At 36.2% G+C, this 16393-nt stretch overlaps 1 protein-coding gene across 3 annotated transcripts in view; it reads right to left on the reverse strand.

Moving 5' to 3' along the window:
* Positions 1-16393, reverse strand: part of SLIT3 (slit guidance ligand 3) — a 537543-nt gene that overhangs the window by 477378 nt on the left and 43772 nt on the right. For all 3 annotated transcript variants that reach the window (XM_052816501.1, XM_052816502.1, XM_052816500.1), the window contains one exon: positions 3064-3135. In XM_052816501.1, coding sequence (XP_052672461.1) covers positions 3064-3135 — 72 coding nt within the window. The remainder of the gene's footprint in view (positions 1-3063; positions 3136-16393) is intronic.

Here is a 16393-nt window from a genome sequence, read left to right on the forward strand (position 1 = left end):
TGTTATGGTTCACTGCATGCCAGCTAAAGAGAGCAGCTAGAAGAATCACTGCTCATTTCATCTGTATTTGGACAAGTCTATGAGTTCTTAGTTTTCAACTAATAACACCAAATTTTACATTTGTGGAACACTGCAGGGCAATATTTAGTTTTTAAAATTTTGCACCATTTCAGCTGTAGCAAGCTTACACAATTAAAATACTCTATTTTGGACTTTCTAGTTTATCAGGATTATAACTATTAAAATAGAATAAAGTAATTAACTAATAGCATAGTAGCCCAGAGTCAACAGTTTGAAACCATGGCAGCAGAAAAAATATACCTATACTATGGAAAATTAAAATTAAGATCACAATTATCTACACTTTTTAATGTTCATTTTAATTCACTCCTCATAAAGGCCACAGAATCTACATCACCCATGTATCAGTCCCTCTTATCAATTTTTGCTTCACTACTTTTATTCCCTTTCATCGCTTTCTCAGCTATGCTTTCTTCTTGAAAGGCTAGGTCACAGCAGCTGTGGGAAAGGAATGCAAGCATCATGCCTCTTCATTGAAGCATTTTACCCAGAAAGCTAGTTGTGACCAACGGAGACTGGTACTGCTGGACTTAAGACAAGTCATAACAGAAGTGAGAAAGAACAACTCTGAAATCTACTAGCAGTAGGACCAAGACAGTAACACAAAAAAATAGGAAGTAACCATCTTGGACATACTTTTCTTTTTCCTCAAAGTATTAAAAATACACATGTGTGTGTATTTTTACAAATTCTAGTAGGCAGCAAATTTCTTGGTTTTATCCCATCACTGAAAAACATACAACCAAACTGCATTGGGAGCCGTAACAGTTCACTTAGCTAAGATTTATTTACTTAAAATATACACTATATTTATATAACACTTGTATCTTCAAAAGAAAAAGCAAGTTTCTACTGACAAACAGTGCTAAAGTGATCTACCTAAAACACTATTAAACAGTGAGCAAGACTTTGAATGAATGTCAGTGAATAAAGACAAATGTTTCAACAGCATCCGTTGGGAGTCATTACAGAATACAGCATTCATATTAATCATTCTATTCTATGTAATTTTATTACAATCTTTATATTCTAAAAGCAAAATTGTTACTTTTGCTATTAAGGACTATAATGTATCATGATTACATGATCTACTAAAAAATACACACTCTGGTATTGAAAAGCCTCAATTACTTCACTTAGTTTCTTTGTGCAAGGCTCCCTAAGACAGATGCATACAAGTTAAACACATACAACCTTCCCTCGAAACCACAAATTACCATAAAGTTCCTTTCCGCCTAATGATAGCCATGTACAACGCAACCGCTCACAAAAGTTTCAACATGTTAAACTGGAATTTGTATTAGTGGATACATGTAATCACTATAAAAATTTTTTTCTTGAAAGCATCACCATTTCCTTAGACAACCAACCTACATGAAGCAACTCTTCTACGAAATAAACACAACTAGCATCTTCTGGAGACCAGATCAGGGTATCTGCAAGTAAGTATCAGCTCACGCTTTATACTTGAAGGGAGTTTCAAGATACAAAATTTCAAAAACATGCAAAGAACATTAGGAAATACAACCAAATCACTCAGCCCTAGCAAATCCATTGAGCAAATATTTTCTAGTGCACTCAAAAGCTATGACAAAGCTTGCAAAAACAAGTCCAATGAAGATTATTCAAGCAGATTAAGACTAAAAGACAGCTGTAGTTTGTAATTATTTATATTTTTATACATATATTTTAATCTCCAGAATGATGTCATTCACTTGTACGGTTTTTCATGAGCAAGTTTGGACAACAACAAAGTTCATAACAGAAATTCTCCAAAACTGTATCAATATTACTCGCTTCACAACACTGTTCAATTTGTCTGCTTTTAAAACATCAGCAAAGAGCCTACTGTTTTTTAAGTAGTCAACTGATTCCAAAATTAATCTTCACCATCACCATGTGTTTTGTATTTCCACAGGAAGAAAAATTTACTGCACTGCCTAAATGGTTTGTTTGGTTGCATATAGAGATATTAAAACAGTTATAAAAACTCCACATGGATGTAACAACTTTTCTGCCATCCTGTAGTAACTTTACAATTTCACTAGTCAAATCATAAGTCTGTCTATCTAGTCTTCCATGAACAAACTCAAGCATAAAAAAGCCCCAGTTTTACCATATAGCACGTTTCAAAAAGACAGTCTGGATCATGAGTTTAACTTTGGCAGGATCTAGAAAGCGATTTCAAACAGCTTTTGAGTACTCCTTTAAAAAGGCAGATGATTCTTTTCTTTATAGTAACTGTGCAGGCACCTGTTCATCCATTTTATCTCCATTCACTTTTTTAAAAATATATTTTATAAATCATCCAGTCATCGTGCTAACACCACCCTCTCCCTCTCCCCACCAAAAAAAAAAAAAAAAAAAAAAAAAGCCAAGCTCATGTTAGTCTTCTCTTGCTGTTCAAACTGGTCTTGATGCCATCTAAACATCTTATAACACAATTTTTATATTTCAAAGAGATGAAAAATTCTTTACCTCTCTGTATTTCCTCATCTTCCTGACTGACAAGGCAGCAGCCATAACTTTGCTGGTCTGCCTGGCAATGCCTTGACTTATTTAAAAAGATAATTTTTAAAACTGAAAAAGTTATAACAATCTGTATTATGTTAACATGTGGATTTTTAAATAAGAGTATGCAATCTCTTTTTGTGGATGTGTAGACTATACTAGACATGTGAAGTTGCCGCTTTTCATGGTTTCTATAACTCTACATAGAGAGCTGAAAATAATTCACCTTGAAGTCATCATGGTGAATATATGAAGAATAGAAAAATTTTGTGGTTTCACTTTTCTCTGATATTTATGCTCTACTGAATTACAAGTACACACATGCAAACATAACACATCATCTTAAGAACCCTTACTATCTAGCAGTTCTAATGTCACAAAAATTAAACCTTTCGCCACAGTTAAAACACAAACGTACAAATCTGTATAATAAGAAACATACAATAGAAACATAAATCAGATAATACTTACAATCTAGTTAACTTCTGTGTGTTCTGAAAAAGCAGCTCTGGAAGAACTTGCAATTTATTCTTGTTCAGACGCCTAAACAGTTACAATCAGAATAAAAAAAAAATTAGATTATCTTCCAATTTAAGAATCTTATTCTATTATGCATAAACACACAAAGCTCCTATTGTATTAAACCTCATGCTACGAACTCAGCATAGAATGCATTGTGTACGTTATTCACACACAAGCCAAACAGATCATACCATCTGTAGAGCACCTGCTTACAGTCTTGAGATAGGGAGTCAAGTGACAGTCACCACAAAGTTTGAATGTTTTAATATGGATGAGTACGCGATTTTTTTTTTTTTAATCTTCCTCTGGATGCCTACTAACAGTGAATCATATGGCCCCCATGGTCAGCTTTTATTGCTCTGAGGAATAGTTACCAGGAGGTATCTAGATTTTCTCTCTCCTCCTAAAAATGTAGGCACAGTAAATTAAGTAACTTGACCAACCAAGATTATTTCCAGATTAGCTATTATTTCTACAGTATACACACAAAATTTTTTTTTTTTAAAGAATTTTCTTAAAACTTCACTTTGAAAATATGAGCACATATGTTGTAGAACATATGAACATACAGGTAACCAGACAACTATATGGTGATTTGAAATAGAATCTTAATCTTTAAGATTCTTCCAGAAATGTTTTAGAGAACTGCTTAATGTTTATACATTAGTCCATTTTACTCACTCACCATGAAAAGTTTTACACTGATGACCACAACTTGTCAACTGTAAGAAATCAACTGTTAGAAGTTACTTCAGCTTAGCATATGCTATAAAAAGCATAAGCTTCCTCTCCTTTGTAAAATGCATGCCAGCTCTGCAAAATCTAAAAGCAGTTCTACTTATAAGAAACAATCTTTTTCTACAATCCTTTTTCTGTTGTCTGACAATAAAAACAGTCCCTTGCTTCCACAGTCCTAATGAATGTTATTTACATAATGAAGTTGACCTAAACCAATTACATATAACTCCACTGTTCTAAACAGGAAGCTGACTTCTAATGTATGTTCATATATAAGCCCATATTTATGGTTCCTTTGATCCCAATTTACCTTAAAAGTTAACTTTGGTAACAGATCTATTTTTGCTAAAGTTTTGATCTCAGAAGACACCTGGAACTTTTAGAAACCTACTGATACTTAGCATCCAGTATCTGGTTTCCAATTTTCTTATGCACTGAGTAATTTCAGTATCAGAATTCAAGAATTTTTTTGATTGAAAGGCCTTCCTCAGAGATCAAACTAATGTTGTGGGGTTTTCATATGGCTACCATATGAACATGTCTTGCAAGATAAAGGAGCGATGGAGGAGAGGGGAATATTAACTTCTCTTTCTGACACCTAGAACAGATCAAAGGCCGCTTTTGCTAGCTTGCTTACAGAGCCTAAACATTATGCATTACGCATGCCACATGCTAACTTAAGCAGAAAAAAAAATTGGTTATTTCACAGTGCTTTTACTGACTACCCAACTACATTTCTGAGATAAATGAACAAACCAGTAAATGAAACACTAAACAAGAACATGAGAGATACTAAGCACTAGTTTGCATTAAGTACATGGGAAGATTTTAAACTGGACTCCCTTACCCATGTGAAATTTCACACTTTTATACCTAATTAAACTTGATCTTAATCTTGTTTAATTTAAGGTTGATAGTAATGTGCTACTTAATCCTCCTCAAAATCATGTTTTCAGTTAAGCATGTTTATATTCTAGAATAGTTAATCTACTTAGCAGGATGAAATACAATGCAAAAAATTACTTATGATAATACAGGGCTTAGAACTCCTCAGTTCCATCCTCATTCATCAAGACTACCACTAGTTCTTGAGAAACACTAAACATTTTGAACTTATTTATCGATCAAAATGAAAAAGACTGCCAGTGAAAGGCATCTCTTCCACATAGTTGTCTAATGTTTATTACTGTGTCTGATCACCATTTCAGTCTCACAATGTACATGCAAATCCAAAGTCATCTGACTTATCTCAAAGCAACATCCAAGGAATGTTTTAAGAATATTATCTCTACTTGCAAGGATTTCACAAATGCCAAGTTTATGCTTATTGTTTTAAGCCACAGAATCTAAGCAAAATAAGATTAAGTTTCTAGAATAGGAGGTTCCACACCAACAAGCAGACAAGAAAATGTATGTAATAACAAAAAATTGTATTTTCAAGGTTAGAAAGTTTGCAATCTGAGAAGTCAAATATTTACAATTTCTAGTGACACAAACAACTTCCTGGAGAAAAAAAAAAATGCTAACAAATATTTTTTCCTAACTTATTATCAAATTAATCCAGAAGATCAAATATTTTAAATTATTTCCTATTATGGGCCAACACCACCATACCTGTGATGGATAAAGGACCAAGCTCTCAGCTGCTCTTTTAAATTGTCCTAAGCATTTTAAGATTTCATCCTGACATTACCTTAGTATTGATTTTCTTTCAAACATCATATGAAGTAAAGTCCACACAAGCATACTTTTGAAAAGCTCACATTGTGACCTACTGTTCACTAGCACTAGACATTTCATATTGGTCTAAACATATTTGATATTTTTAACATTATATTGTTATAAACAAAGTGTTGGCCTTTTTATTCTGCAGCAGTAAGCAAGCCGAATCCATCTATCAAGACCAATAACTTAATGACATTCTTCCTTTGCCTTAACTCATGTAAGCTTGGTTTTCAAAACAACCCATCAATACAGGTTAGTGCTCCTGTGCTGTACTGCACATGATACCATCCTCAGAATAGCGTAAACACACAGTACTTCTGTCACAAACAGAGCTTGCAGCTAGTAAGGCAAGGAAGGCTACGTTATTAATCGATAACTGTCGTGGTTTAACCCCAGCCAGCAGCTAAACACCACGCAGCCGCTCACTCACTCCCCCCCACCCAGTGGGATGGGGGAGAAAATCGGGAAAAGAAGCAAAACCCGTGGGTTGAGATAAGAACAGTTTAATAGAACAGAAAAGAAGAAACTAATAATGACAATGATAACACTAATAAAATGACAACAGCAATAATGAAAGGATTGGAATGTACAAATGATGCGCAGTGCAATTGCTCACCACCCGCCAACCGACACCCAGCCATTCCCCCGAGCAGCGAATCCCTGCCCCCACTTCCCCGTTCCTATACTGGATGGGACGTCACATGGTATAGAATACCCCATTGGCCAGTTTGGGTCAGGTGTCCTGGCTGTGTCCTGTGCCAACTTCTTGTGCCCCTCCAGCTTTCTCGCTGGCTGGGCATGAGAAGCTGAAAAATCCTCGACATTAGTCTAAACACTACTGAGCAACAACTGAAGGCATCAGTGTTATCAACATTCTTCGCATACTGAACTCAAAACATAGCACTGTACCAGCTGCTAGGAAGACAGTTAACTCTATCCCAGCTGAAACCAGGACAATAACTAAGCGAATCTGAGGTAGCAACAAACATTTGAAGAGTCCATGGCTACTGATGTCTTGGTTCAAGCTATGGGACTCTCCAAACATCCCTTCCTAAGATTTACTTCAAGTTGGAATTTCTGCCAAAAATCATTTTATTCATACTTTGATTCTCAGGGGAACTCAGGGAATGAACAGGGTTTTGTTTCTCTTGAACATCACCTACTGTATTTAAATAACTTCTACTGCAATACGCAGCTAAATGTAAGACTAGATCAGCTTATACAAACTCAGACATACTTGACATAGGATACATTTAACATGGTTTTATTTATTATGTGCCAGAAAGCCACCAATAGCCTAGGAAAATCGCAATTACACTTCTTATTTCTCTTCCTGGGCTTGAGAGAAAGGCCATTAAGAAAGTTCTCAATACAGAAGTATCAAAGTACAAGACAGGATGTTTTTAAATCCTATAAAAGAGACAAAGAAGTGTTTAAAAATTATTTAATGAAAAGAGCAAATGTTCTGAACAGTCATTTATAAACAGTTTCCTCTGGTTTGACAGAGAAGTGCCAAACACGAATGAAACGTTATGGAATAGCTCCTAACGTGCCATTTGACAAGAACTTCAGTTTATCCTCATTTATCAGTAAGCTCTAGGACAAATAAGGAAACTTCAAGTGCAAGGTGAAGCAAACATTAGGAATGCCAGCACAGGGCAGGGCAAGCTTTAACGTAGCTGTTCCTAAGGGGAACTTCAAAGCACAGGCGGAGTACGCTTTAAGGAATCCATCGTGCAGCAGCCCCTTCACACACGGAAAGGCCTGAAGAGCAGTATAGAAACACCCTATGCTTGCTTAAGCCTGTTACCTATGAGAGCCTTTCACCATCATGTTACTGCCTAAATCTTAATCCTGTCAGGTGTTTAATTCTAATTACAACAGTATTTCTGATTTTATAACAAACACCTTGGAAAGGGGGAAGCCATATATTATTACAATAAAAAAAATGGTCTGCAAAAAGTTCATAAACAAAATGAGCCAAAATCTTGTAAAATGATTTTGTGGACACTGTTCTTGTGACTGCACTGTATTAACAAATATAGATATTCCTGATTTTAAATTAGTGACTTAAAATAGAAGTAACATCAAGACATGATACCTGGGAATTGGATTTCAGAGCCAAGCCATTTTTGCAACTGCAACTAGCTACACCATGAAGGAATGACATGTCAGTTTTGTGAATCTGAACAGTAGACTAGAATTAAAGAAAATATCATTTACATTTTCTCATGAGCAAAAAATCAGTCAAATTTTCATTGTCACACCAAATCCTTTGCACTGTTCAAACTGGGAGCACCACCTGGGACTCATAGCACACTACGACTAAAAACTTTGATCTGTCCTCTTCTCTCATGTTCAAAACGCATCCACCACGCAACCACCACATGTACATGCTCATGCGTGCGCACGCATAGCACCAATCACCACCATACCAACAATGAGGTACGCCCAGAGGAAGGAAGGAATCTGGGGTGCAGAGCCAGACAAGATCTGGTCCACGTTGTTTCACCTGGGACTGCTGGATGAGAATGCAGCTGTTCCGTCTCTGAAGTATTTTGAACTGGATGTTTTACAGCTAATAAGACCTGCAAAGTATTCCGGGAATTTGGAGCACTGGGCAGAATGATGCATAATCATCTAATGCCACAGAACAGATTAGCTCCAGTGCTGGATCAGAAGCAACTCTGGATGTGCACAGCATGGAGCCCAGACTAATAAAACCTCCTGGAAGCTGAAGAACTGTGCAGAGAGGCTCTCCAGGAGTCATATCAGCTCTGGCAATACCTGCATTGAGTCAAAGTTATTAAGTCTGATTAGACACATGCTGACTGTACAGTCAACAATCTCCATACACTGCAACTCCCGCCATCTTCCAGATTACTTTAACCACTACTATGCATGGGAAATAGAACTTTGCACATTCTGTTTTGTTAGTCTGCTCCTCAAATCCCCATAAGTGACCCATAAAAGCTGACCAACCACCAACCGTGAACAATAGTTCTCAAAGTGTAAGCAATGGACTTCCAGGAGTCCATACGTCACCTCCAAGGCATCCCTGTAAGACTACCACACTAGCACAATGTCCCCTCTCTAGGCTGAAATGTATATTCACCTATGCTTCTGTTGGAAGATGTTTAGGGAGCTCTAAACGCTAAAGGCTAAAAACCTGTAGTTCTGTATGCAGGAATTCACTACAGAAGTGAACTACTGTTTCTTCTGAAATTATTATAAATCATTGGCACACTTCTAGTAACTAAGATTGCTTAGTAAACTGCAAAATTCCATCTAGGGTATAAGCTTATCTGGAGTTCAATTATGTTTGTATACAATATGATTTCATCCTCTTAAAATCCCTCATATAGAACCAGGCATATAAGTGGTTCAACTCTTCTAATCACCTTACACAAGAATACAGAGTTAAAACTTCAGTGTATGAAGTACTGGGGTATTGCAGGAGCACTTCTATAAAATGTTCAACATGACATATAATAATGTTCACAACAACATATATATGCATAATATCTCTGCCTACCACAATAGTTATGAATGATAGCTTTATGTAATAAAACTTCATACTTCCTAAATGTGCCCACAAGTTTTTAACAAAAGAAGAGTAACTCCTTCCTTCGAAGCTGCAGACAACAAGACGTGTCAGCATTATTTTGTAAGATATATACCTCAGGTTACTTGTTGACTATTATTCTGGATATTACACGACATTATTTTCAAGGCAGATATAAACTAAGATAGGCATTAAACAAAACAAATACAATGATAGGTTACCTCCAAGAAGATAACTAAATATACCTTTAAAAGAAACTGGTGAGCTATGCACTGAGAAAGACTGCTGTTAACAGTCTGGTTAAAAGGGCTACTTTTCTGAAACAGTACTAACCTACTTAAAAATGGACGGGGGGGGGGGGGGGGGGAAAGACCAAGAAATCAGAAAACAAAGAAAAACATTTTAACAAATTAAAACCCAAGAGACTTGCCTATTCTTCTCCAAAGACAGCCAGAGTCTTCCACAGCATTGTCAGGGAGCGTATGTTGCAGCTTAAGTCACTTCAGGTTTTCACAAGTGCTGGGCTGCAAGTTGGACTCAGGCACATAAAACCAACTATTTTTAAACCTTCCTCTACTTTCTAACCTCTTAACTCTACTTCACAGGAGCAATCTGAATTTGTTACCCAGCTAATATTTAGATCTGCAAAAGACTGTATTACAAGCATCAACTGCAGTTGGAACTGGAAAGAGTAAGAAGGTCACCATCAGAGGCAAAAAAGGACTTCTATCAGGGCCCAAACTGCTCAGCATACTCACGGGTGACCTGAAAAGGTGGAGCTGTAGGGGATGACACAATTTGTTGGTGATATGAAGTGAAGGCTGATTACAAACTCCAGAAAGAACTAATGGTATTTAGTGCCCAAAATGGCATATATAATTCATTACAGGTAAAATTTAACAGATATGCAAGGAAACAGATTTTTAAGTTCATGCATACAACAGCTGTCTCCAACCTGAAAATCACTTCTCGGGAAGTAGACCCATGAAAACATCAACTCACTGCTCTGTAGCAATTCATAAAGCAAGTGTTACAGATTATTAGAAGAATAATGGCTAACGATTATTTCTCTGTGTAAATCCATGTTGTATTCACATGTTGAAGACTGACAACTTTTGGAATTTGCACCTCAAAAAGGATCCCATAAGGTTGGGAGAAAGATGGCAAGGATGATTGGAGTTACAGAGCAGCTTCCATATTGGAACAACTTAGTAGACAAAGACTCCCCATAAGGAAAACAGCTAAGGAAGAATATGCTAAAGGTCTGTACAATTATGAAGCAAGGGAAGGTGATAAGAAACAGTTGTTCCCATCTTTTGTAGTACAAGAAAAAACTTGGAAGTATCAAATGTTGTTGATGGTAGCTTCAGAAAACAAATGGAATTAATTTTCCCATACAACATGCAGTTAAATTGTGTAACATCTGATTGTAAATCATTAGTTGCTAAGTTTATGTGGGTTTAGAAGACAAACAACTAAGAAAAAATACTAAGTAATATTAATTACAAAGACCCAATTGATGGTTCAAGTGATCTCTGTCACAATATAATTTATATATTTGCTTTTTCTTCATGTGCTCTTCCTTAGAGAGTTTCAACTGGAGACATGATACTGGCTTACTCATACTTTGGGTCTGAGCTGGCATGGCCATTATCTTCTGGCTTTTGGTATGGATTTTTTTTTTCTGTTCAGTTTCATCACAAAAGAATTTAAACTCACTACTAGAAATTTTAATTTATACCAAACAATACAAATGTAGATTTTAAGCCTCTATTCAAAGCACCTCTGCAAAGTCTCTGCACTGTGAAGTTTTCCTGCTGCACAAATTCAACATGTTCCTAATATAAGGCTTAAAAAGACTATTTGAACATCAAGGAGCAAAGTAAAAGATTCATAATTACAGTTGCATCAAGAGATAGGTATATGTGTACATAGGCATATCCATATATCTATGCATACATCTCTATGAACATTACTTCCTTCTCATTTTATTGCAGCCAAAGCCCTTGCATCCCAGCTCTGATACCAACACGTGCCTCCAAGTAAGCTCTTTTGCTCCTCCTAGTTATATTGGATGTTGACTTCTATTCTCATATAATGTAAATACATAAATGTCTATACTTCACAGCTTTATCATGTTACAAACTGCATTTTCTTTTTTATGATTCAGATGGCCTAAAATGCATACTTACAGAATTTGTGAACTTTAAAAGTCACAAGAAGTATACATGCAACATTGTCCTCCAGTTTATTATTGTTTTCTTTAGTGTGGCCACATACAGTATCAAACACAGTGTTTCAACAAAGGACAAACACTCCCTCTCGCCTCCCAAAAATATTTTGCTCCTATACATAGCAAGTGCCAGTTTCTTCCCTTCCTCCCTCAGCCTACTGCCCATTTGGGGGTTCCCATGTCCTGAAGGCAAGGGGATAGAGAGAAACAACATCAATGTCAATCACAGACTATCAAGGGCCCTTAAAAAAACAATGGAGAAGTTATTAACTGTGAAATTCCTACCTTCCTGGCTCCAACTAGGCTAATAATATTTCTTCCTCTGTCTGAAGCTGGGATAGGAGAGAAACTTAACTATTAAGATTCCCCTGACTATTAAAAACCAAAGTAAGAAACAACCACTGGAGCTTGGAAAGACACAACGCTAGCAGCCTAGAGGTAGACTGAAGACATTTGTCAAGACCATTCTATGAAATAAATGGAGGAAAAGACCTACATTTTAAAAGGGTTATTTTAACCTTTATCATATTCTTGTTTTATTCCTTTTCTTGGCTTCTGGATAACTTCCGGATTAGCAAAGATCCTCGATTTTGATTGGAAAATTTTCTAGTTGTTTTCAAGCTGTTTTCAAGCCAGAGGCCATGTTTTCCTGGAGGAGAAACTTACTTTGGGGTACTGACTTCAGCTGCATCCCTCATGTTCACACAATTGGAAGGGTCACAACCAGTTCAGGTACGTTGTCTCATGGAGTTCCACTCACAAGAAAAGCAAACAGGAGCTAAATCTAATCTATATCAAGGGCATGATCAGTATAGATGGAAAAGAACAAGATGCATATGGAAACGCAACGATAACATAGCAACAAGTCAGCCAGCAACCTCCCAGGTCTTTTTACCCTTTCCACCACAGGAGACAGTTTGCATTATGGTAAAATGACTATTTTTTTACCTGTCACTTCAGCCCCATGTATTAAAGCCTTTAACTTGCTCAGCTTGCAACCATTTTAATCTTTTTTCAAGAGGAATCTAAACCAGTTTCTTTGCTGCTGCAATTTATGTAGGAGAAAACAATTTCAACAATCATGCAGCATAATGCCCCTTACATGCAGACTATCCCTTCCTTCTCAAGGCTTGTATCACCATTGGAAGACTTTAGAAAGTTCAGAAGAATTTCAGGGTTCAGAAGTCAAATAAATGGGTAAAAGAACATTTTAAATCTCAGAGACCTATACATTCCTCATACAATTAATTTTGAAATTTGGAAGCAGTTTAATGTAATCACATTCCTTGGTATTTTTCAGCTCATGCATCACTATTTCTCTGTAACTGAATATAATTTTTTATAATCTGCAATACTGCACAGGTAGGTTTAAGGTATTATTTTTATAGCGGCTTCTCTCATTTATTTACACACAAAGTATACAAATACATGCTTAGTGTGGGTCTGACAGTAGCAACGTTAACAGATCATATCAAATACAATTGTATCCAATATTTTGAGAAGGAGCACTTTCAGCTTCGTGCTTTGTTCTTACAGCTGCAGAACAGTTTTACTCTGAGTAAGAAGCAAACAAAGGAAAACCCAAAACTCCTTTTCTGCCAAGTTACAGTGAGGGGATGCCCACTAACTACATGAGAAATTTCCTCCATGCTCTCTTCAAAGCCCCCCAAGAGATACTCGCCTCCTTCCCATAGAGTATGTAACCAATTCAAAAGCCCAGCATAAAACAAAGGCGAGTGTTATTTATTCAGACTTGGCAAATCATGCTATTTTCCAAGGCAACTTCATTTCTCATTATGCTACTGACTTGGTTTGAAAATTTTGAATACCATAATATCAGTAAAATATGCTTCATGCAAACGGCAAATATTCAAGGCATGAGCAGAAATCACTGAAGTTACACGGCTATGGAGGAAAAAGGAAAGGACCTGGCTTCTGCTAGAAGATCTCACAACAAAAAGCTCTTATACACATCTCTGCTTTCTATTTAAAATGTCTTGCAGTATTATATTTACTAATACTGTTCTTGTATATTACTGAACACATTCCACCCAGAATTTAAGTTGATACACAGGCTATAATATAAACTGTCAGTTGTCTCTTTGAATATAGCAATTACCTAGCTTTAACCCTATGAATGTGTGTGATACCCATTGGTCTCCAAATTCTGTGTCTGCTTTTCTACTGAGCATCAACAGCTTTACTACCAAATCAAAATACTGCATATTTGTCATGAAATAAGTAGTATTCCATTCCTTTCCACACAACTTCAACAACTTTCAAATTCAATTTAACATCTATATTCGCATTGCTACCTATTATACAACTCATTCTCCAACAGAAAATAAAAATTTCAGTGTTTTTACATTTTTTAAATGGGTAGGTTTAAGGGAACAAGCCTGGTACTCCAGCCTTTGATATCCTGAAATTATCCACGTAACTTTGGGTCCACTCCCCAATTTGGTCATTTATTTTATTTCACACTCAAAACATCTGGGTCTCATTTTTGGCAATAAACAAGCTAGCTTTTTCTCCTTTGTTATTAAGTGCTCTATGGCATTGTCCTTGGAGAACAGCCTCAGGGAACATGAAGTAGTTTCTAAGAGTTACTTTAAGGGAGAAGCGGTTACATCACAAGCTTGGGTGTAACCAAGAAGTAATAAAAATGAATTAACGCATAACAGGAGACTCAGACAGAAAGACGGGAGTTATTGAACTCTAAGGAGTTACTAAGTTTTCTCTTTTAAACAGCACTGACTTGGGAAACAGTAAAGCAGGAGCACAGTCAATTTCATTCAATGGTTTCATCAGAAAATCCTATTAGCATCAAGAAAGATGCTGTGGTCATCAACATAACTTCTTCCTTTGCTTTGTATCACTGCCTTTTTGTAAGGGAAAGCAGTCAAGATATGGCACCTGTTAAAATAGTCAACCTTGTCCATTACTTTCTGTCAGCACCTCTTTATATTACTACACCAGGAAATAAAGCCAGACAACATGCGATAGAATTTCAATAAGGTTGCTATGAGGAAGCTCAGTACAACCATATTACAGGATTATGGTGTGGAATAAGTAAACTTCTTTATTTACATGACATGTTAGTACAGAAGCTCTTCCAAAAACTGAGATACCACTGCATGTCGCTAAGGCACTGTTTTTTGAAGGAAAACTGTTTACAACAGTTACAACTTTGAGCTCCCTTATTATAAACATAGCAGACTGGGTGGTCCTGGTTCACGTTTTCAAAGCTGTCAGAAGTAATAACCTTTATTAGTAACTTTTCATTAGACTGAAAAAGATTATCTACCCTCTATCAGAAGCAGACTACATTTCTTTGTACAAAGCAGCAGCATATGAACTGGTAGCTCTATAACATTTTTTAGTTTTCAATATAAGTATCCTCTCTTTTTTTTTTTTTTTTTTTTTTTTAGGATCTCTTCATATGAAAACATCTGACCTTAAGAAGGAGAATAGAGCCAGTATGTAAGCATTATATACGGATTTCCTCTGGCTAGGAACAAATTAGTAACATAAGCAAAAAAAGTGTGAGAAACAGGTTTACATTTCAATATTTTCCCAAAGCCAACATGAAGAAACAAAAAAGGCCTCATAACATTCACGTATGTATTAAAGACTGAGATTAACGCCCTACATCATACAGAAATGGACAGAAGTGTTAGCACCAACTTAATTGTAGAAGGCAATAGAGAATCTTATGTATCAGAGAGCATTTATTAATGACAACACCAACAGTAAGAAAATCCTGTAAATCCAGAAGTAGCAAGTAAAAGTACATGGACAGTCTCTTAATTCAGTAGCGTATTTATAAAACCAATCAGTTATGTTCATGCAGGATGGTAGTTTATATCTGCCTTTATCAGCCTTTAACATACAAGAATTAACAATTTCTCTTAATTCAAATAAATCCAAAATCTCGATCAGTAAACCTAATATAGAGACACTATCAGCAGAAGCTATCTGTTTCTTGGTTTCTGCAATGCTTTTAGCAAGTCTTCTTATTTCAAATCTAAAAAAACTTAGAAATTCACACAAAATCTTCCAATTGTTTTATCTTCAAAACCTTAATACAGAATGAGAAAAAACACAGTTAATTTCTCATTATTCCTCCACAGACTACGTGAAAACGATAGGATTTTATCCAAGGAACATAAAGAATCTATTGCAGTATCGCTAAATGTCCACCATTTTTAATACTTCCTCAATTTTTGTAAAGGCAGCAAGAGTAAAATAGACACGGTTAAAACATTTTCTTACACCAGAGAGTAATCTCTCCAGGTCAGGGCTGAAACCCTATGAAGAAAGCAAAAAGTAAATTTTAGCGTGCACATCTCCAAGCCACATTGCCCCTGCTGACAAGTCTTAAAAGTTTATATTAATCAAACTAACCATTTCCAGAAGTCAGAAATAGCTGTGAATAATTAGCAAGAAAACTTGCAAGTACAACCATTACTGCAATTTTTACCAGAAGAAATAGAACACTGTTCCTATTTGATCTGTTTTAATAACTCGATACCAGCCCAGCTCACCACGCCTCTCCATATATAGTAAAGAATGCTTCTGTGGCAACATGTTACTCCTTCCTCCCTGGGGCTATATGCCAAGCAGAACTATTAAAAAAAGGAAGACTAGCAGAATCATCTCCTGCCTGAAATCAAACTGTATGCTTAACAAAGGATGCATGCTCCAAAGCCAACAGAATGAATATAAGAAAATAATTAAGTGGAACAAAGAGCACACTGTACACTTGACTTAAATTTGAGAAGGGAAAAGCAGCTCTTGTGACTGCTTTATCACAAGACTCTGTGAATTACCTATCACAACTCAAGGGACATTTTCTCACTAGGAAGCCACAAGGGGTAACCAGCCACAAAAAAACTGCTGTCATTAAAGCAGCTTCTATCTAAAAATTGAGTGCACGCAGTTTCTGTGATAACTACCTCTGATCCACTTCCACTTTCCCAGCAAGTTATGAAATGCAGGGGCTCAGTTTTTCTGAA

This window comes from Harpia harpyja, chromosome 20 (genome assembly GCF_026419915.1).
Source record: "Harpia harpyja isolate bHarHar1 chromosome 20, bHarHar1 primary haplotype, whole genome shotgun sequence".
NCBI lineage: Eukaryota > Metazoa > Chordata > Aves > Accipitriformes > Accipitridae > Harpia > Harpia harpyja.